This window comes from Falco punctatus (genome assembly GCF_963210335.1).
Source record: "Falco punctatus genome assembly, chromosome: 2".
Taxonomy (NCBI): Eukaryota; Metazoa; Chordata; class Aves; order Falconiformes; family Falconidae; genus Falco; species Falco punctatus.
Genome location: NC_137581.1, coordinates 62,730,346 through 62,753,780, shown reverse-complemented (window position 1 = coordinate 62,753,780; position 23,435 = coordinate 62,730,346). Strand labels below are relative to the sequence as shown.

At 38.8% G+C, this 23,435-nt stretch overlaps 1 protein-coding gene across 4 annotated transcripts in view; it reads right to left on the bottom strand.

Moving 5' to 3' along the window:
• The window catches only part of MYO16 (myosin XVI), a 452,710-nt gene that overhangs the window by 8,849 nt on the left and 420,426 nt on the right, over positions 1-23,435 (bottom strand). For 3 of the 4 annotated variants that reach the window (XM_080377718.1, XM_080377716.1, XM_080377717.1), the window contains 2 exons: positions 13,978-14,136; positions 8,605-8,696 (listed from right to left, as the gene is read on the bottom strand). In XM_080377718.1, coding sequence (XP_080233844.1) covers positions 8,605-8,696; positions 13,978-14,136 — 251 coding nt within the window. The remainder of the gene's footprint in view (positions 1-8,604; positions 8,697-13,977; positions 14,137-23,435) is intronic. The other variant, XM_080377719.1, reaches the window with a different exon arrangement.

Genomic DNA, 23,435 nt, shown 5'->3' with positions numbered 1-23,435 from the left:
TCCCTCTCAGTGAAAATTTCTTATTACATCAAAAGAATAAACTACTTTTAGAAAAGGTGTCATATAGATGAAATCAAAAGAAGTTATAAATTTGCTGAAATTTAAAACTTGGGGGAATCTCAAAAGTAACTGTATTTAATACAAAACTGAAAAGGGATTACAATTCTGAATAAAATCAGATCACCACAAGAGTCAGGAAGAAATGCTTTCCCTTCTGACAAGCATTTTTCAGCTATCTAGATTTTTTGAAGGCCAGATTTAATTTTCCTCCAAATATCAGTCATGGGGTGATGCTGGAAGGAGGATATTCTGGTGTCAGAGACCATGCAGGTACAGGCATCTTTGATTGCCCAGTCCAGCCCTCTCCTAGCACACGATATTTGGAAAACTCTCAAGCTTCATTCTAAAAATATTGCTTGTCTGCCTTCGTTTGGCTTTCTGAAAGGATTTTCTAGAAAAATCCATGAAAGAAAAGTCCACCAAGGATTACTAGCTACAAAATAACTCTGCCTCCAGAAGGCCTTTCCCCACAGATAACTGGAAACAGAGAGATCACTCTGGCAAAAAAGGCACCCCACATCTCTCTGTTTTCCCTAGGCATCAGCATCTTCTCATTTTTGTCAGAAAGAGAAGAGATTCATGGGCTACAAATACCTTTGGTGTGCCTGAGACAGAAGATTTTATGTTCTTCATCTGACTACAATTCTATTTCTGGTATAAGTTGTCTGATTTTCTTCCATGCTCTTTGGGTTTTCTCTGTTTGTTTGTTTGTTTTCTGGGGGGAGCGTGTGGTGTGTGCTTAGGTTTAGGTGATTTACTTTTTTTTTTGCAGGAATATATTTTAGTTGCAAAAGCAGGGCTTGGTCTTCTGTATGTGTGTACCTTTCTCTCAGTGAAGGCTGGGACCACAATATTCTCAATTAATTAGCTTAATTGCCTTCCATACAGCTTGGAGGTATTTCAGCAATTAAATAAAGATACTATTTTGCAAAGATATAAAATCAGTACACAAATCCTATGTGTAGCTGTAATGTGTGACCTGGCCGACAGTATTAGAACAAGGTAGGTGATGTTCACTAATACTTGACAGCATACGTCAGGCACTCTGATTACCTGAGCTGGGAATACAGTTGGACAAGCCTATACATTCAAAACAGGGGTGTATTTCATTTGCTTATTTGGATCTTGTGGGTTTCTATTATTAATCTATTTATTATTATTTATTTTGGCTGAGCTTCTTTCAACTCTAGACTTCTGATACCAACCACACCTTCCCAGAATGACTGAAAGATCAATGAATATTAAAATATACAGGTGATTTTGGTTTTGTGGTTGGTTTTTTTTTTTGTTGTTGTTGTTTTGGTTTGGTTTGTCTGGTTGGTTTTTTTTTCTCTAAGGTAATACTTCTCTTTCCAGATAAACTGGAATGATCTTTTAAACCTTCAGACCATCCTCCTAATTCACCTCTGATGTTTGAGAAAAATATCATGTGCAGGACAGCAATTGTTCCTTTCTCAAGATGAGTTCTGAAAACAAACCATTATCATAGAGGTCTTCAGAACAGCTGACCTAACAATGGTGATACCACTTTGTACATAATCTAACAAGAAATATTTGAAAAACTGAATCATGTTGCTACTTGACCGATGACTGCTGCTTTGGTATTAATGGAGATACTTTACTTGACCAGTTAGAGACTAGGATTGCCACAATGCTTTTGAAGCAATTACAAAAACAAACATCGACTCATATTTGCTAATGTTATGTATCATCCCTTCTTGTATAAAACCACTACACTTATGGTCAAACAACATCAGAGGCAAACACCACTTAATTTATGGTTTGTTAGCAGTCTAAATCTCTGCTGATCTACACGTATGTGGCAGTGTGTGACAGCAATAAAATGAAGGGCAGAAAGACCAAATTATTCTCTCTCACACCAGGCACTTATGACTAAGTCAGACATGAAGTCACTCTCCACAGGTGCCAGCAGTGGGCTAGTGGACCATGCTCCATTGAATTAAAATTTGAAGCAGCAGCCCAAGGGGAATAACGACACACTTCAGCCAAACACCTGAGCTTAGGGAGAGCACAGGACTGCTCAAGAAGTTTTGTTCCCTTCTCCTCAACAATCACAGCCTTCTACCAGGAGAAAATGTGATGAGGATGAAGCAGTGGAGACAAAAAAGGAGCATCAAATGTGCAGGGAACTGACTGTGGCACATACTGGTTGAAAGAGGAGAACCTGTGTTTTCCCTTTTGGAGGTCAGTCAGATCTAGGACAGGCTGAGGAGAGGGGCATCAGCCCTCCAAAAGCCCTTGATACAGAAACACAGGATATTGTACCTGTTGATGAATTTATACTATGCATTACCTCATACCATTTAATCTATAAGTCACATGTTTTTGACTGTAAGTCTTCTAAAAATAAAGCCACACTCTGTTATAAGACTTGATTTTTGTCTGTATGTGACATTACAAAGAGAACTCTTTGACATTACTGTCAAAACAATAAACAAACACAATTCAGGGGGATATACTGATTCAGATCAATGATAAATATGTAACATTCTATGTTGTCTCTTGGATGTTATGTGTTTACAAAGGCATTAGTGATTTTTTTATTACACCAGACTTGTTTGGTTGCTACATTTTACTTCAAAGATGATCAAAGATTTCTTCCAGCTAATAGGCAAGCACAACAGACATTAATGACTAATGTTAGAGCCCAGTGTTTAGAACTGTGACAATGGGTGAGGGATAGCAACACACTGCATTCTTGACTATACATTTTTTAAACTTCTGAACAGTCAAGAAAAGAAGTGATTGGCAACAAATATTAAATCAAGTAGGAACAAAGGCGGCCCTTGAAACTATAATGAATATGCAGCTCTTTCTGAGGGAAGAGACTGCTGAAAGCAATGAGATTTCATGAAATAAGAGCTATGGCTTAAACTATAATGAAACAATAAATACATTCTTCACAAATATGGAAAGACATTTCCCTTTTTTCATTGTCAGATGTTGGCTCCTATATTAATGCAATCTCCCAGCCTGCACTATGGGGTTTAAACAAAATAGAAGAGATAAGACTGAAGATTTTTTAATATAACAATATGCAGAAAAATAACCATCACTTTTTATCTTACCTTTTTCAACACATGACAGATAAAACATGTTTCAGAAGTGGGTAACCAAAATCTTATGCCAGAGTGTATTGTACATCTGATATTACTTAACCTACTAGGATGGCAAACTGCTTATTTGTGTCTTCTTCTGGGAGTATTTCCATAGGATGTTGAATGCATGTGACATCATCTGATTACAAATAAGCCAACATTCAACCATTAGAAAGCTAAACTGCACAAAGAAGCTCTGCAACTTTTGATGAAAATCTACCTTTCTTTTTGGATGGCTGAATCTTCAGGAGACTATGGTTGCAAACTAACTTGCATAGAAAGCAACCCTATAAATGTAGGTGGATTATTACAGTTGTTTTTATTTTTGTTCCATAAAATATCACATTGATATGTGCATGAAGATGAATATCATATCTGGAACATCACATAGACTTTCTACTTTTTTACTCCTTAGTCCCTCTCACATTATACTCCACCACCCTCTGCTCTGTACTTGGTTCTTTCCCCCTGTTTTTCTTACTTTCCTTTTAGTTGTTTTTCTCACTTCTCTGTTTTCTTTTTTCTTCTCTCTGGCTTTTCCTTCTTTCCTCTGTTCTAAAACCCCTATTCCATTTTATTATTTACTTTGTCTCTCAGTCATTTTACTCTTCTCTTCTCTTCTCTTCTCTTCTCTTCTCTTCTCTTCTCTTCTCTTCTCTTCTCTTCTCTTCTCTTCTCTTCTCTTCTCTTCTCTTCTCTTCTCTTCTCTTCCTCCCCTCCCCCCCCACCTTACTTCTCTGAATCATCTTTTATATGGTGCCTGTTTTACTGCCCACCCCCAATTATTATCACTCTCATCTTTAATCTGTCCCTCATTTCCCATCTGTTCATTATCTCCAGGTTGTCCATCTCATCCTGTTACAGACAGACCATGTTGCTTCTTGCTGCCCACATAAGAAACAAGGAGTCTTTCAGCTGGCTTGCTTTTCTTGATTCCACTGTATCTTTCTCACACCACATCCCACTTGGTAGTGAATGTTAAGAACAACTTTAAAATATTTTTTACAAAAAAAAACCCCAAAAAACCAAACCCAAAAACCCCCAACCAACAAACCCCAGTCCTGGATCTATGAAAAAGAAGACGACAGGGTCACTTAGCTTTTGTGTGAGGTGCCAAAGATACAGTCTTGCTTTTGTTGACTCTGTTTTATCTTGCTGCTGTTTCTGATATTCCAAAGAACTTAAATGTTTTGTCAGTCTTTATGCTCTATTTTTCAAACATACACACTCATAGGAGACATCGAGAACAGAGGAAGCAATAAACACAGTCTGGAGAAGAGAACCCATCAAACTGGCTGAAGAACTGAGAAATGCTTCGTGTAAAACCCAAAGAGCACAGAAGTAATATTTTATACTGATTTTTTATTTTAGAGGAGGTTTGGTGTTTTAGACCCTGCTAATCAATTTCAACATCTGTGAAGTCTCCAGTGCACTTTGGAATCACTTCGTGGAGTGTGACGGAATAGAAATGACTCTTAGTCATAACAAAATTTTCTACCTAAGCAAGATTTTGGCACAGACAACGAGAAGAAACATCTCTTCCATTTTGGTGGGTTCTTTGCCTCTGGAAGGAAATTATGGGATAAGAATTCAAGACTACAGATCGAAGCACACTTGGAACGTCGGAACTGTTTAAACAAATCACTGAAGTAATTTGAAACAATAAGCATCTAAATACGTTTTAAATCAGTAATTTTAAATCAAGTTTGGAAAAGGAAGTTTTATGCTGTTCAGGGAGCAAGAGGCACAGCTACCAAAAGGTTTTCTGTAGAAGCTAAGTTAATTGCAGTCCTTGCAGCTGATATATGTGGGCTTAGTTGCTAAGAGAAAAGTAGGTTTTCTTGTAAGGGTAGATTAGGATATTGTTTCTTGCAATACTATTTTCTATTTTATTTTTTGAAGAGTTCCTTGGCTAGAATGCTTTGATTTACAAGGAAAGGACAAAATGCATGGAAAGTGGTGTGCTGGATTGGTGAAAAAAATGCGCGTAGCTCTTCTCTAACAAATAGTTTCTTAAAGATTTACTATCTGAACAAATTAAAGTGCATGAAACTTCCTGATAACTGGTTTGACCCCCAAATTCATGGTTCCATTTTCACCTTCATTGAGGATGAAGATGAAGCTACAGCGTTATATCAGATGTCAGGTTATTTATGGTTTTACGTGGTACTTACTTACAACCTATAGATATAATCACTTGGACATTGTAGATTTCCAACTGTACAGCCACAGAACAATATGAAGGAAAAGGTACTAGTTTAAAAAAAAAACTATACTTTGTTCATCTTTTAACATGCAAGGCTTTCGTTTCTTTTGATGTAAGTTCTTTCATTTTTGATGAGACAAAAATCAAACTTTACTTTTAATACACTTCTTTTTCTAGCAGAAGAAAGAAAAATTTTATTGATAACTTTCAAATGAGAAGTATTTTGTTAGTATTTTAACATTTTTTTCTATTTCTGTCCTTTTTCATTCTGATAAGAATTGACCTTTAAGTAACCATTGCCCTAGAAAAGTAGCATTTATGGCCAACAGCCAACTTTTCTTTGTTTGTTTTCAGCATGATCAATTAAGTTGCTGAGTTCACATCTACATGATATTTTATATCTTGGTAATTGCTTCCAAAAGTGTTTGTTAAAAGATTGATCATTATGATGCATGTCGACAGATATTGAGCTGAAGAATTTGCTCTCTGAAGTGTGTAGGTTTGCAGTGTGCAGGAAGCATTAGGCAGTGATGCAGGTAATTATCACCTGATGTGACAACATGATGGGTACTGTAAGCCACAATGCCTAAACTTTAGTTGGATGTATATGAGCCTTGAGATCCTGTAACAAAAATGAAATTAACTAACTCCTGTCACTTCAGTAAGGAACTCACAGGGAGGTACTAAAAAAAACCCCCATAAATATTAGAAGTCCCTGAAAGCTAATGAACCAGTTTTCTATAGCTGAAATGACAGAGCATCTACCAAGAGATCCAAGGACACAGTCTATGTTTCTCTCCCTAAAGCAATTAGTCAATCGGTACCTTCACAGATCTGTGAAACAATCTGTCCTATTTCATACATCTGTGCAAGTATTACTTTAAAGTGATAAGGTTACTGCAGTGAAGCCTGGCAAAGACTTTTACAACAGGGTTGTAGTCACCAGCAGCTAAGAAATGTCAACTGTAATTAAAACCAATCATTTTCAAATATATGCCATGATTTGGAAATGGTGAGGAATGTTTTTACAGTAAGAAATCTTAGCCCTGTGAGCACAGAGTTTTTTAAGATTCTTTTTTCTTTTTGTGGGAGGAAGATTTTTTCTTTTTCTTTTGGCAACACCATTTTGAAGATGTTTATTCATTAAGGCAATTGTATCAAAAATCACAGAACTGCAGGTTTCTTCTCTAAACTTGTCACAGTTCTTATAGAGCTTGCATTTAGGAATTGTCCCTGCATGTAATTCTGAGTACATGGCATGGAATCTATTTTAAAGATTTGTGAAACACTTTGGCAAAGTATCTTTTTACTGAAAAGTGACATTTAAAAGTACTGAATTGAATTATGTTCAGCTTTTGGCAAGTAGTTTTGGAAAAATCAAAAAATACAAGTTTGTAAATGGTTAAAGACTTGCTTCTAAAATAAAGCATTTATATGATGCAAACTAATTTCACATAAGGATACAGCTTCCATTTGCAAAGATAATAAGATTATAATGGCTCCCCTATACCCAGTTCATTTAACTGTGTATTGCACCACTGTAGCAATTTAAATGTGATCCTCCTTGATCCCAGGCAATCTTTTTAGCAACAAAGGTGTAAGGTGCTCCAAGGCGAAAGTGTCTTACTGTGTTTTTTATAACTGGAGCAGTGTCTGGGACTCAGATTTTTCATTCACTAGAGAGGGCTCTTTGTCCACTCATGCCTAGTAAGTATTTGGTTGATCATTAAAATAAGGAGACAACTGAAAACATTGCCTCCGGTCATCTTCATAATCACATATCCTCATGTAGTATACTGCATGTGTATATATATATATATATAGAGAGTGTATATATACTGTATATACAGTATACTGGAGATAGCAGAACTCTAAGGTTTACTGTAAGTAGACCTGTACTTCTTCACAATGTGGCTAAAGTACATTTTGGGAGTCTGAGAGGTATGGTGATGACAAAAATTTGTTATTGTGTGCAAGACAATATGCTTATGTGTGCCAGGGCAGCTCTGGCCAATCTCACTTATAGAGCTGAAGAGATTAGGGCAGTGCCAAGTGCTGTCTCGGCACAATTTTTCAACTCAGAATAGACACTGTAGTTATGCCTGTGCTTTGGATATTGTGATAGAAAATAAAAAAATGAAGATTTTTGTACTAGTTTGCTTACATATTTACTCAGATAAAACCTATTGTTTTTCAAAGCTATGTTAAAGCCAAATAGGATGTTGAAGGCTGAATCCCACTCCTGCTGGAGTCAATAGTCAAACATTCATTTGTTTGGTTTAGGCCAGTATTTTGTTGTAATGACATGTCAGCTGCTCCCTGCAGACAACAAGTAGCTTTTAAATGTGATAAAGTACTTTCCTTACCTTCTGATAAAACAGTCCAGAAACTGTCCCACTGGTTAATGGGAGGTTTCTGTTGAGGAGATTCCTCTCAACTCCAACATATTTTCTCTTTGTACAATATTTGGCATTACTGTAAAATTCTTACAGTTATCTCAAATAATAATAAAAAAAATTACTTGGAACTACACCTTTAGAAAAGTGAAGTGTTCCATATTGTATATAAAATGTTGAGGAAAAGAATGAAGAAAACATATTATGACCAATTTTATTCCTTTTTGTTCACTTAATGCATGCCAAACTTAATTCTGTGTTAAAGTGACATTAACTACACAGAAATTTAAAAGAACCAAAGTGCAAGATTCATACTCCATCTGAATCTATTGCTGTTTTAATTAATAGATATTTTGATTTTAATTTTTACTTATTGATATTTGTATAAGACCAGTGAAAACTGCTTTTAAAGTCTTCACTGTTTTTATATACAAAAGGATGATAAAATTATGCATTTATTCCTATGAGTTTCATTATTGTGCAGCTCTTTCTGGTATGAATGAATATCTTGTTAGAGATAATGTCTTAGTCCTTTCAGGGTGAAGAAATATATTTCATGCCTGAAAATAGCGTCCCCACAACCAGCAACAGTAAGTTTCATAAACTGTGAACTCTGAGAACCTTTCAGGATGATTATCCTCCCAACAAAAGAAGTTAAAAGAGTAGGTTCATTATTGTCCTTAGCTCAACACAAACCTGTAAAAGAAACCTGCATTTTTCAATGGCAATGCACAAATTTGAATCAAGATACCTTTCAACATGCAGCTACTATGATTTTTTTTCTCTTTTACTGGTTCTCATAGACTGTCAATGAAATATTTACCTGGCTAGTGTGGTTTTCCCTATGTCTTTGAGTCGATGAGCCTGCCGTAGTGCTGGCTGACAGTCTTGAATATTCATTTTCCTCTGGTAAACCTAAAGCAGAATAACACTAATTTATAATCTGACACTTACGCATTGACTGATTTCAGCATGAGGTTCAAAAGACCTTGACATGTTTTACTAAACAAGAATGGGAAAAAAAAATCACACATTTGCCTGGATATTTACTATTTCCATGCTTACTGAAACTGGAACAATTATGGTTTACGAAGTATGAATAGCATCATAGGTATGCATGCTGGTTTAAAGAAGAGGCAATTGTACTGAAAGAGCCTGCAAATAGCACATTACCTATGTACTGGCCAGGGATTCCTCCTGCAATGCGGAAATCCCTGGCTCCTCTTCCCCTGGCTCCTTTTCATCACAGAAGCAATACAAAGGGAATGGACAACAGGCCTGCGGTTTGCTCTCAAATTAATGTCTCTAGGTCACACAGGAAGTCGATAGTAGGTCCAGGACTTACAACTTCATCTCCTCAGTATAGAGTTTTGTTTGTAATTCTTGTACTTATTGTGCAATCTCCATGTGGGAATTAGCTGCCCAAAATTTAGCTGTGTAAAAACCAGTCATCCAGTGTAAAAGAGGCAGGTGGTCTCCCTCTGGAGTCAAGAGAAACACCTCTGCACAGTGATCCTAGAGCGAGGCTCACTGCCGGCGCTTCCCCATCACTTCTGCCGGAGTGGGAAGACCAGTCACATAGCACTACAGAGGATCTGAAAGGTGGGATGAGGGGAAGCAAAGGCAGAAGCAGAAACACAATGAGTCTATGATAGGTGTTATTGAGCCCCTCACAAACTAGAATCACAGACACTGTGGTAGGTCTGGTATCCAGCAATTTTGGTATTGCTTTGTATAGCACATATTCCAAATTTTCATGCTACTATGGCATCCACAAACAGCATATCGCTACCCCTTCTTTAGTCAACAGAACACAGCTATCCACCACAAGAAAAGGATTCATCCTGGTGAGAGACATGCAAGTTGAATTGTTTTCAGTTAGATCACCTGAGATTTGCTAACTAGAAATTGATAACATCTAATCTGAAATATTTGATTTGTCTAGGCATCTACCTTTTGTGTGGCTAAAACTGGGTAAAGTGCTTCTGGGCCTATATGTAACTCTTAGATAAGGAAATACTCGTTGTATATTATGCACAAAATACACAGAATCATAATGGAAACAATTGAAAATTCAGATGCAATGAATCATAAACTACTTATGGGATTATGTACTGCACTAGACATAGTTCTGTTTCGTGTTCATGTTCACTTGTTCAATCACAAAACTGGCATAGAAACAATGTGAAATATTCCTGTCTTACAACTTGCTATTTTCAGTACCAAAAATGCTTTTTATTTTTTTTTGATAATTCAGCATGAACGCTTACATAGTTACTGATATATGATTAACTCATGAAAATGTAAAATGTACAAATAATGCCATAAAATAACCTGATTTTGTGAGAGAAATCGAACATGAGTTTTAAAGAGAAGGAATGATCCTTATTCCTTTTTGTCCTCTACCCTGCTTTTAGCATTCCTCTTATAATGGTGCAACTCCACAGCTTTGTAACTAGGGACAGCTGGGGTTTTTTTGTTATTTGTTCTTTTGAATAAAGCCTGTGTAAAGTATTCATAAATATGGATTTTCTTCTGCAGCTTCAAATCATGTGGAATTCCTTTGGACACACACAAGCAGTGAAGAAGGTGGAACCCCTGCTTGCAGCTCAGGAGTAAGGTCAAATCTTGTCAGAATCCAGCATTTCAGTCCTTTCTTGCCTGGTGCAGAGAGTGAGGGAGTCTGACCCTGTTCTCGCAGTGACTTGGACTATGTGCTGTTTTCGAGATGGAGCTGTCACTTTTTGAAGCTGGTGCATGATATATTAGGTATGTACTGGGGTAAAGTCTGATGTTCAAGGTCTCCAGTTACTAGGCTTGTAAAATACATGTAAGTTACCACTATTCCTTTCTTACCGATATTAAATACCCTGTCCTGCAACTTAAAATTCTCCCTCAGCAAAATTACATATTTTTTGGTCAAATGAAATATTTGAAATAAATTTCCCTCCAAAAATCCAGGTTTTGTCCACACAAAACAAATCCTTTTTTTTTTTTTTTTTTTTTTCCCAAATAATTTCCTGAAGTAATAATTTATTTTCACGGATCCAGTTTGGATACAACTCAAACAAAACAATAAAAAAATATCTAAATTTCAATGCCAATTGCCTTTTAAAAGTAGGCGTTATTTATTTCATTCAAATAAAAGACATAATGTAAAATATTTTCATGATTCTAAACCATCATAAGTGAATGAAAATACTTTCCTAGGCCAGCAGCACATTTTGAAAAGATACTGCTTTTGCACTATATTCATACACTTCAGTATCTACTGTCCCTGACAGCCTTGAGCTAAGAATAAGGTTATCAATGATTTTGTGTTTATTTCTATGAAAAGCTATGATAAAGGTCTTATCAAATAAGTAAAGTTTCCATGTACAGCAACAGCACGTTGTCACAGACATGGCAAGCAGAGGCTTGGTGCATTTTGGAAAGATAAATGGAGTAGTTGATTACATTCTGAGAGTTTTCCTTTACGTACACCTAAATAAATATTAGGATACCACAGCTGTGCATTGAATAAGACCTTGCTTAATTCAGCACAAGGTTGGAAGCATCAGTTTAGCATGGGTCAGGGGCAGAACTACAGGAACATAAGTTAATCAGGGGTTCAGGCTGGAGCACAAATTACACCATCTGGACTGGGCTTTCTTGCAACTATTCTCAAGTTACCAAAAGTAAGTCTAATTTGGCAATTCTTTGGCAGGGTTATGCTTCCTAATATTATTACTGAAATTATATGTGGTGGTGAAAATGATACCAGGGAATACGATTCAATCAAAAATCTCTAACTGCAGAAGTTAAATGAAAGAAATGCATTCAATTTTTTTCACATAATCAAGAACATGGCCTTGTCCCAAGCAATATGTGTATTCAAACTAGAAACCCAATCCTTTACCCACTTACTCCCTTAATGCCTTTTCTATATCGCTTCAAAGGAAGATCCCACACTCAGTCCCTGATCTTCTTCCTATACTTGCTATTTCCCACTTCTGCCCTGTTCTCAGATCCTCCTATTGGGATCCTTCAGGTAAATAGCTTGCATCTCAAATATTGAAATCTAGTTCACAGGACATCTAGAAGCAGACCTGTGGTTCCAGACAACCTCTGGTCTCATAGGCTTTGCTACCCCCAAACTGGAGACCCTGCATCTCCTGAACTCCAACATCCGTATTGGCAAAACAACAGCAACACCACAGAGTCTCTGCGTCTTCACAGCTGTGGCCACACATAATCCCCCAGACCTTCTACCTGCCTCCATGATTCTGCGTTCACACACAGGCTGGATCTACTGATCAACTCCACTTGACACATGGGCTGCTGGAGTGTGAAAGAGGCATCACCAGGAAAGGCAAGATGTAAGGCTGTATGCTGAACGGTATGTAGCCTGTGTCATGGTGACATGCCCCTTTCCTGTCAGGTTATCTGCTGCGACACCTCTCCCATTCTGCGACTTGTTGCCTGATGTGCTTAGACCTGGTGGTAAGTGTCAAGAGGCTATATAGCAGAGTGTAGCCCACAGGTGACCTCCTTAGAATGGCTACCTTCTTGACAGCTAAAGCTAGACAAGACTAATCTCCTTACCTGAATAACGCATAAGGCTTCTGGTGAAACAGGCAGGTTCTTACAGTTACTCTTATGCCAATCTGCATAAACTATATAGTGAGTCCAGTCACATGGATCTCCATACACAAGCAGCGGACCTCAGTTATAAATGAAAAGGAATAACCAGAGAGGCATCCTTTGAGGGACAGCAGTGTGCCAACGAAGCCGGATGAACAGGTGCCTGTATGACCATTAGGCACAATGCAGCACAATGCTCCTTTGGCCCCATGGGCTGTCTCTATCTACTCTAATTTTCACTTGGGTTACAGAGAGTAAGTACCTCTACAACACACTCCACTGGGGGTAAAGAACTGTCAGATATCTGGGGAATTTCTCCCTTTCACTAACTGAAGGCTAGGTCACCTCAGTCACTTATTACAGTTGTCATATTTCAACATTCCACTTAATGATTACACACTCCTTTGTATCCTGTTTGGTACTAATGATAACTAATTTCTGTAAACTTTTATCTGCCATGTCTGAGTGTCTCCCACCAGAGGATCTGTTGTTTTGGGTGATTTAGGATCACAACTTTCAGCATTGTAACGTAAAAGGTTATTATAGGCTTTCTGATTACTCTTTCTGTTTGGACAAGAAACAGCACAAAAGCTTGCTCTTTCAGACTAAAAACTCTGGTGAGTGTGGAAGATTTGTGTCAGAAAAGTCACATTTGATAGCACAGACCTGTAGAAAGATATGACTCCTAATATTAAAAATCAACTAAAGAAGAGGATTACATTATAGAAAATGAAAAAGCAACTTCTATTGAAATTCTGAACTAACAGCAGTACCAGAAACTAAACTCAGCTTCTGAAAGCAACACAGCATTAATCTGTGAATGAATTTCCCTTGACCTAATATTTTTTCCCTTTGATTTTTCCAGCATAGCTCTCAAACTACCAAGCGTATTATGCCTAGTTCTACCCTTAATGGTAAAGGCTATACAACTGTTCTGCTTACACAAACCATATTTAGCCTTAAGTTTTCAGGATGAAAATAACTTTACCCAGTGCCATGCAAGTATTTAGACATCTGTTTCTGCGTATTTGATCAAAATAAATACTTTCTATTTGTCTTGTGCCTGTTCATACTTGTGTATTTGTATTGTGTGATTTTATGCAATACAGCCATTATATCCTTAGGATTTATGCTTTTAGGAACTTGAAGGATTTATTCTTTCTGACATTACTCTTGCACAATTTTGATCATCTTGCTGCAATGATAAACAATTTGTCATTCACTAGTAAGGCACCTGTAGCAAAGGGAGATCCTGATTTCCCATTTTTGGTCCCACTTGTGTTGATTATAGCATCAAAAATCTCAAATTTCAGTCCTCTGTGACTCAGGCTGCTTATAGACTGGGAGCTGAGCTAACTACAAATTCCTCAACAGAGGCTGTTTTATTTTCTTCACATTCAGCTTTTATTGGAGAGGGGTTTATAGTTCACACATATAAAGTTAAGCCAGTTCCAGAAACATAGATATTTCACATCTCAGAAGATTCCAGCTTGACTATATCTTACAAAGTTCATTCAAGGAAACACTTCGGTAATTTCATGTTAGAAGAGCTTTGGGATTAAAAATTGCTTACCGTTTGATACTGAATTCCCATTTTCAGCAGTCACAGAACTGGACAGTGGATTAGATGACTGAGTTCCATGGTTATTTGCATTCTTATCCTGGGTTTCTGATCCAATACCTGATGTATTTGGATCTTCCCTGCTCCTTAAATTCAGATTAGTTTCAGCACCTGATGCAAACAGAGAAAAAGCTTGTCAGCTTCCTATTAACTAGTGGCTTTCACATATAAGTAGAAATAAACTAACACAGAGAAACCAAATTACTTTATCACATTAATTGAATTAATCACTAAATTCATGAGTCCAGTGATAAATGTGGAAGGTTTAACCCAGTGATTTTTGCAGGGTTTTTCTTTTTTCATTGTTAATGTTCCACTTGCAGCCATCTAAAGTTTATGGAAGTGAAAGGCATTATAAAATGCCATTTGTACTGTTTCTTTTCACACAAAAATCAGATGATAAAGCTCAGCAAATGTTTGTATTTCCTCTATTTTAGATTACGTTCTATTTTGCATGCGTTCATATACCACTGCCATCACTGCAATGCTTTCACCATTGCATTAGGTGGTACTAGCAACAGCTATAACAGAGGTTTATTTTTTCTGTCTCCTACCACAAGAAACAAAATGGCTTTTGATACGAAACTGTATGTAGCAGCGTTCCCCCCAGCAGAGCCTCCCCGTGGGCATTATTTACCCTGCCTCAGGGCTCTGCATCCATCAATCATAATTTTCTATAAAGTTCCAGGTTTTTCTGTCATAGCCTTTTAGTTACATTTCTTCAAGACATCAAGAGGAGGTCTGATCCTGTAGGAGTTCCCAAGCTACGTACAATGCACAGGCATTTCTTCAAAGAGAAGGGCAAAACCCTTCTCCTTCTTTCCTCTCTGACTGACAGCACATCCATGCAAAGCAGAACAGCTCAGCTCACATCAAAGTGCCTGGAGCTGGCTCTGAGCTTGCCTGGCTTTGTCAGCCCCAAGAAACAGGGCTCAGCCATCAGCTGTGCCCGAGTGGTGCTCCCCACTGGAGTTCAGGGGCTGAAGCCAGGTTTGTATCCCAGAGTCAAGACTGTGAATGCATGGGGATGGTAGGAGAGACCCACATTGCAGTTCTGGCATGCCAGGCTATCCCCACTCCACCCCTGTGTGGCAGGGCTGTTGAGGCTGCATGAAATGCTGCACTGGCAAGGCTATGGACATTTTAAATGGATTTTTCTCTCTTTTCTGTGTTTCTCTTAATTTTGCAGTGAAAATATATGCATACTCTTTGCTTGCTGTAGTCGGGTTTGTTTCACAGAAGACAAAGCTGAATTCAGTTCTCTGTTTGGATCCATTTCAGATTTCCTAACTGCTTCCACCTGCTCTGAGAGCTGGCCTTAGCTGCGGGGCTGACATATTATGGCTGACCTGGGTGCAGAGGTCCTATTTAGCACTCTAAAATGGAAATTTTTCTTCTATGACAGCTCTCAAAGAGGTAATCCTTGTTTTTGGTTGTGTCTGTCTAAGCTTTGTCATAATGACAGTAACAACCAACAGAGGTCAAAAGACTAGCTATTAAACCCAACATTACAGTGTTCATGCATACTGCCAATGACATCCTCAGCTCTCCCAAAGATAGAATACATTCTTACGAGTCTTGAGCACATGAACATTTTTCAAGGGGAAAGAAAAAACATTTTCTCACCAGGTAACAGATACCTCACCTGCAGATTTTCAAACCTGATGTTGACTGCACAGCTGACTTTTCATTTTTATGCCTGAACTGAAGAAAACCCACTTGGTTTACAAAGTACCAACATTTAAAAAGTGAATTGATTAAATGAAAACTATGTATCCATTCTGTTTAACTTGAAATGTTTTGTTTCATTGAAAAGGTCTTTGTTATTTTTGCTTAGCTTTTAGTTATCTAACTCTGAATCTTTCTTAACATTTCCTCTTCTAACAAAAAAAGCTTTCTTGAAAAGTCAAGAAGTTTGTTTCCAAGCTGTCAGAATAAAACATTCCAATGGTTCTTTTGCTCCATCCCTTGCCCTCATTCCCTGATCATTTTTGCCCGATCTGACTGGAGTGTTTTAGTGGCACTGTTTCATAAACTGCATATTTAGGCAAAAGTGCTACGCATTGAAAAAGTTAGGCCAGCTCTACGCACAGTATCTGACTTGGGAAAGGCAGTAGAATCAGAGTCTGAGCTGAAAAATGCATACAGTACAATTATGAGAGCATGCCTGATTTAGCTTTTGTACAAGCAAGTTGACTGCAAAATGCATTTTTGCAGCTCATATTAAATTTGTCTGAAAAGGAAATGTCACTTTTAGATGTTAATAGTCAGTGCAGTTGCCTATAGATCATAATCCACCTACATAATTATTGTGTCACCTTTTACATAAAGAGTCTCGGGGGAAGTGGCTGGGATCCTTATCTTTCTTGATATCCGAAAGATTTATTGATTTGCCTGACATCTGCAATTCATTTGAGAATGTGCAAGTGGAAAGACTTTTTCTTGCATTCCTGTTTGCAGAAGCCTTTGTTTCACAGGTACATTGATATCTTTTCATGGCATTCATGAAGGGTTCTCAGAAAATAAAAGATTATATTTTCTCCTTTGTATCTCTAAAATGAAATACTACAAAGAATTGTGGATAGTTACTATTGAGCTAAAATATCATGCTAGATTGGCAGAAACAAGTAGTGGACAGAGATGCAACATATCTTTTGGGACAGCTATCTACAGATCTGTTATCCCATTTGCTTTATTCAGTCATTGTAAGAAATGCACCCCTTTAGTTTCTAAACAGAAGACTATATAAAGAAAATATATGTCATAGTGCCTTATTTAATTAATCCTGAGGGTGGGAAAGAAGCCTATATTTTGTTTCAAAATAATCTGGATTATATAAAGATACTTGTACTGATTTCCTATATATAGGCATCTTCCTTTGGATCACCATTGGAGCAGTTTCATGTGAGTCCACAGAAAAAGTGTAGCTGCATATGTTGGCTGACGTCTAAAAGACTCCTGGTGTAGCCAGACTGTGTCCCTAGCAAACAAATACTGCTTATTTAATTTGGACTTTGTGTAAAATGGCTGAGTTTCTCAAGAAAATATTTTCTATTAATAGGATAACAAGAGGATAACAAGGTGTAACTAGCAAACTGTCCCAGTGCTGCAAAACTTATCTGGGATCATTGGGCAATTCACGTCGGAAGGGAGCTCAGGAGGTCCCTCATGCACCCCTGCTCCAAGCAGGGCCAGCTGTGGGATCAGACCAGGTTGCTCAGGGCTTTGCCCAGGTGGGTCTTGAACCCCCCCAAGGATGGAGCCTGCCCACCCCCCCGGGCAGCCGGTCCCTCTGCCCACCCCCCGGCCTGCCTGCCCTCACGGGGGAGAGGTTTCACACCCAGCCTGAACCCCTCTCGTTTCAGTTTACGCCTGCTGTACCTTGTTGCCCGGCTGCCCCCTCCCCCTCCCCTCCCCGTAGGCACTGGGGTGGCTGTGAGGTGCCCCTGAAGCCGTCTCTGCCCCAGGCTGGACAAGCCCCACTGCCCCAGCCGCTGCTCACAGGGACACCCTCCAGCCCTGAGCATCATGCGGGTGAACTCACCCCAGGTCATCAGCATCTTTCTGCGCTGAGAAGCAGCAAACTGGCCACAGTACCCAGATGTGGTCTAACAGGTCCTGGCCAGAGGAGACACCCCCTGGCCGGAGCTCCCAGCGGTGCTCCTGCTGTTGCAGCCCTGGATGTTGCTGGCCATCTCTGCTGCCAGGGCTCGCTGCCAGCTCCTGCCCAGCTCCCAGAGCCCCCAGCACTCTTTCCCCAGACTGTCTGTCCCCAGCCTATATCATTATAAAAGGTAATTCCTTGCCAGGTGCAGGACATTGCGTTTTTTTTTCCCCAATAAGTTTTAACATGCCAGAAGGCATTGACTTTATCTTCTGTGCTGGATTATGTCTCTCCATCCCATCTCCCCACTACTCAAAATATCCCTGAGCATAACAAAGATGTCTCATGACTTTGTATCACAATATTCCACACAATTTATAATTGTGCAGTGGTATCTTAGATGGACATACTGTGGACAATTACAAAAGACATAGGGAAGCCCTCTATTAATACTAAAGACTTAGAAAACCCCCACTGATTCCTATTTTATCCATCAAGTATTGGTCTGAAATTCACTTCACTCTCATGTTTTCCCAGTCACCTAATATAGAAGTTTGGACTTTTATCCACATTAATGTCAGCCTCCTCCTGCTGCCATGAATCTCTGCAGATACAAGTATGCACTGCTCTCCCATTACTCATCAACATTCTGAAACTATCAGAAATACTTTAGGATACAGAAAAAGAAAAAACTATGGTTCCTACAGCTGAACATCTTCACCAACGTGCTGAATGTTAGCTTTTTGTTCAGATTTGTGCTCTGCTGTTCTCACCAGATGGATGCATTATTTACCATGTTCTTTTTTTTTTTTTTTTTTTTTTTTTTTAAGTAACATCATCTTAACAATTTCCAGCTAGTAATAAATGTTATTTCAAAAGTCATCCGTACCTACTTTTGAGACACTACCTACAGAGAGGTATCAGCTGTAAGAGCATGGTGGGAGTTTGTGTTTATAAAAGGAATACAAGCTTTAAGTGAAAACCCACAGACTTCGCAACAGTGAAGAGCATTTGGATTACTATTTTGGCAAAATGACTTTGCCAAAAAGATACCTGTGACAGTCAAATTCTGCTCTGACTAATCTTGCAGTTAATGAGGATGTATGGACCACAAGGATGTACGGATGTCTGGATTGGGGACATAATTTGCCTCTCAATTGCAGCATAGTTAATAACTGGAATAGCATGTACAGTACTTTTAATCAGAGTATGACAAATCAAAGTGTAACAATAAATTCCTTACAAGCAAGCTTTGTATTCCAACAGATCCATAATTGATTACATCAACATTACTTGAAAAGTGTAAGAGGAAAGGTATGCAAAAGAGGCAGCTCACAGAATCCACATTTGCTAGTTATCCTCAGTGTTCCTGGAAGAGATTGAGTTTAAAACTCATGGCAAAGTCATAAGGCACAGGATAGACTGAAATTTCACTTATTTTGGAAATAAAAGTGAGAGTATGGTAATCGTGGAAATGATTTAATATATCTGCTTTTCATTTCCCTTTTTGAGTCATTATCTCACTCTTAAAAGAAACCCAGTGCACTGAGAGTCTAGATGACAGAAATATTTTTTTTCAAAAGAATAACTTAAACTCTTTTAATTGAGCTATGACTTCCAAATATCCTATTATAAAACTCTTTTTTCTGAAACATAAAATGAGGGATCCCAAACATCATAGTTATTTCATAAGCTGTATTTAGCCTGAATTAATGCTGTTATCACCAAATTAGAAGATGGGCCAGTATAGGCTCTATTCAGATGACAGATTAAAGTGCAATACTGAAACATTTTGAGAAACTATTAATTTTGTAAGGAAAATATGCATTTAGTCTATTTAATAAAGCCTAAAGCGAAGTATAAATCAATGACTGATATCAGCATTTAGGTGGAATCCCCACAGACTTTTTGTGCAGCAAGACATGGAAAAACAGTATATTATTAAAAGCCTGACAGTAACTCACCTGGTTGGTTTGTATTTTTTCCCGTCCTTCTTTTTGCTTTCCTTTCTTTACAAGTAGGTATATCCATAGCCTATATCTGTCCCCATATGATCTTTTTTCAAATACTCCTTTTAACATTTAGTGCTCATTTACAGTCTGACTGAAAACTCATTAATGACAACAGAAGGGCTCCACTGCTTTCAGTGGGGTTTGGATCAGATTCATGCTTACCTTGGATGCTTTGTGCAGCACTGCCAAAGCACCGAGGGATTCATCACACAGGGTAAATACAGAGGGCCTCTTGCTTTGTCTATCCTGGTAACTCAGATGTGATTGTACCTGTTCTCTGGCCCTGAGGCAAATGATAAAGAGACCTTGTCTATACTGTTACACTTTCTTGCCCTTCACAGCAGAGAGGCTGCATCCAAGTTGTCTACTGGGAATAGTCCCTGGCCTGTGCCGATTCTTGAACCATGCCCAGATCTATCTGCAGGGCAGCCAGCCTGCCAGGTCCCAAACCATGCCAGGGACTGCTCTAGCACTGTGACCGCGCAGAGGATTGAGCTGCCATTCCCAGGACACTCCCCAGCACTGGCTCTCTACTAAAACAGACATAGCCTTTCACCTTGACAGCACCTGTTAGCACAGTCAGCAATCAGTGGTCAATATTAAGTCCATCTCAGGTAAAAAAGGAAAAATATGGAAGAAAAACAACCTCAAACCAGATGGGGCTAGTGGGGCACTGAACTGTTGTACAGTTTCTGCTAAGCTGCATTCAAAAGTTTCATCCTGACAGTAAGGGGAAAGCAGATTCTTAGTTTTGCTGTAGTGTAAATGGAAATCATACACACACACCCCCCCAATCTGATCTGGCTTGTACCTGGACCATTCTTTCAAGGTGCATGTTCCTTTTCATCAGTTAAACAGAGAGTTAAGGCTGAGTTCTCAGCTGAGGAATTTCAGTGCCACAAGCTAGGCAGGATGTATCTAGGTCCTAAAATAGAAACAATCTCTGTCCTGATCAACAAAAAACATCAGCCCCGTGAAACAGAAACCACAAATATTATAGAAAAAACTTAAAAGCTTTTCCACAAAGGAACAAAACCTACAAAAATATGTAACACATATAATTATGCAAAGAAATATGAAAAAAGGGGGAAATAGTTCCCCTTCGTATCATTTAATGTCTTAAATAAATCCCACAATAATGTAAAATATTATTTTTTCGTTCATGGAAAACATTAATTTCTGTAACTAATAATCAATACATGGTTTTAGTTAACAAGATCCACAGGTGTTCATACTTCATTAACAACTATGAAATCTGGAAAACACAAACATTGTGGCAGATAAATTAATGTCTTACAGGAGGAGAAGCTTTTTGTACCTGGGCTGATATGGAATATAAAAGCTAAATAGCCTGATCTCCTTGAAACCCATGGCTGGCATCCAGCAAAATGGAAATTTCAAATGAAGCAGCTTGTCATTATACATGTGAATAAGAGAGAACTGATCGATCCTATTAACCAGCATATGAAAGACAAGTTGTTGCAGACAGAAGGAAATCCTGATCTGTGCTCTCACTCTTGGGAGAGTCAGGAATACACTGAATCCTAGTGGCCAACCCTGAATACTTGTTACATTTACTGTGGTAAGTGGATATGGTGAAGTGATGGAAAAAAAAGAAGATGGCAACTGCAGAAATCATGCAGATATTTTTTGGATGAAGGAAAGGGAGAAGAAGGTTAAATAAGAACAGGCCATTTCATTTTGGCATGAGTGTTTACCACTGCATTTTGTTGCACCTTGACAATTGCACTTGGCATTTTCTGTTTTGCTCTGACTTACTGTCGAGACATCCTTGTCCATGGCATTTTCTAGCTACCCTCAGCACATGTTGTCTTGGGTGTCCTTTCACCGGATAAATGCATATTGCTTCAGAGTAGTTCAGTTAACCCACACGAAGTCACACTGTGACCTGCTGTAGCATGACTGTTTACTTTGTCTACTGAGAGCTGGAGGCAAGCAAATGCATCTTATTTGCTGAAAGAAATGGAGCAGGATGAAAACTGTCAAGACAGGATTCCCCCAGCCTATTAGCCTGTACTGCGTGTCTCACTCTCATGGCTGTGCTGCCGGCTGCTGCTGCCATCAGAGGCAATAATTATCCATTGATTTATTTCACCTCACAAAGCCTGCCCTTATAACGGCAATTGTCCAGGATTTCCCCCTGCAACAATGCTCCTAGGATAGGCAGCAATGAATTTGTACTGCCACGTCCAGCACCCTTTATCTCTGAGCTGTGTAAGTGGAGTTATCAGAGAGTGCTACAAGCCACTCCAGAAGCCATATTCTTCAACGGAGCAGGCAAATATGGAAACGTAAACCACTTCTTTGCTCTCGGAAGCTGCATTTGTGGAAGCTTTGTATGAAGACTGGAAAGCAAAGAGAGGAGACAGATGCCATGAAGAACATCAAGTGACAAAACTCACTCTGCTAGAGGTAAAGACCTCCTCTGAAGAATATTGTGTTAGTGTGACCTCAACCCCAATCTGCCAGAGTTTGGAAGATAAGGCTGGTAGCGAGAAGGAAGTTGTTGAAGCAGCTGTAGGAACTCCTGGGTCTGGTTCGGCCTTTAAGAACCATCATCTCAATCACTTTTTTGTAAATCGCTTCACAGCTATGGAGAGTATGGACCTAGAACAGAAAGGTTTTTTCTGCTTGCTTCTCTGATGGACTTGTGCTGGTGGGAAGATAGTGGTCTTATTTTACATTTATTTCAGTGACAATCATTACAAGCTACAAACCTTTCCCTCTCTTCTGGAAGTAATGTTAGGGACATCTCTGGGTCAGGTAAACTTTCAGAGTTGGTGGGAGAGACAACACAAGTGCCTTCATTCCCTGTCTAGAGGACTCTGGATGGTTCGAATTAGGCTTGTTCCCAACAGGAGACAAAGTCAGCTCTGCTGAAGTGGAGGAAACAGCCTTCTTAAATAGTGGTAATGGATGAAGGATATGTGGACAGGCTGCTTGATAGTATTTGGGCAAGAACTTGGAACACCTTTTTAATGCAGCAAGTGTGCTAGAGTCCAGCCAGCGTACGTGTTTCAGAGACTGGGGATTTCATTCACCAATCTTCTCTAGAAACTGATCTCTGCAGACTTTCCTGAGCTCCATTACTAACCACAGAGGGCAATAAAGAGGGCAGCACTGCTTGGGACAATTTCCTGCCTTAGGAGAAGCATTTCTTCCCTCCATATTCCTATGTTCCCCACCTTTTCATGTCTAATATGGAAAAAAGTAGCTGATTTTACTCTGTAATAGTTATGTTTACTGTTAGGTGTGTTGACTGGCTGACCAAAGTCTATTTCTTGTGTTTGTTTGGTTAAAAAACTGCTCATGTGCTGGAAAAGGAGGCGGCAACTCGGTAAGAAATGCAGCCACTCTTTTTAAACTGTTTTCTTTTAACTAATGTGGATGCAGCAGTTCTTTTTGAAGCCAAACGTTTATGTTTGTTTACATTTGTGTGTGGTATCTCAGTAACAGAACAGCCATTACTGCTGGGCTTTAGCTGCTGTGGGAAGGAATTATGTGATGAGACACTGTCTCAACCTTCCTCCCCCTCAAACACAGTTGCAAATATTGTAAAAATAAACAAACAAAAAAACCCCAAACAAACAAACAGACAGGGATTTGCTACTGCCAACAGCATCACATCACTTCTATTTACTTTTCCCACAGAATACTTCTGCAGAGATTTTTCGGGATCTCTCTCATACCAGCTCTGGCACTGACTGCAATGCAGAAGTCAGCATAAGTGACTGTGTTCGGCAGAAAAACTGTTTGAGCGGATCCTGAGGGAC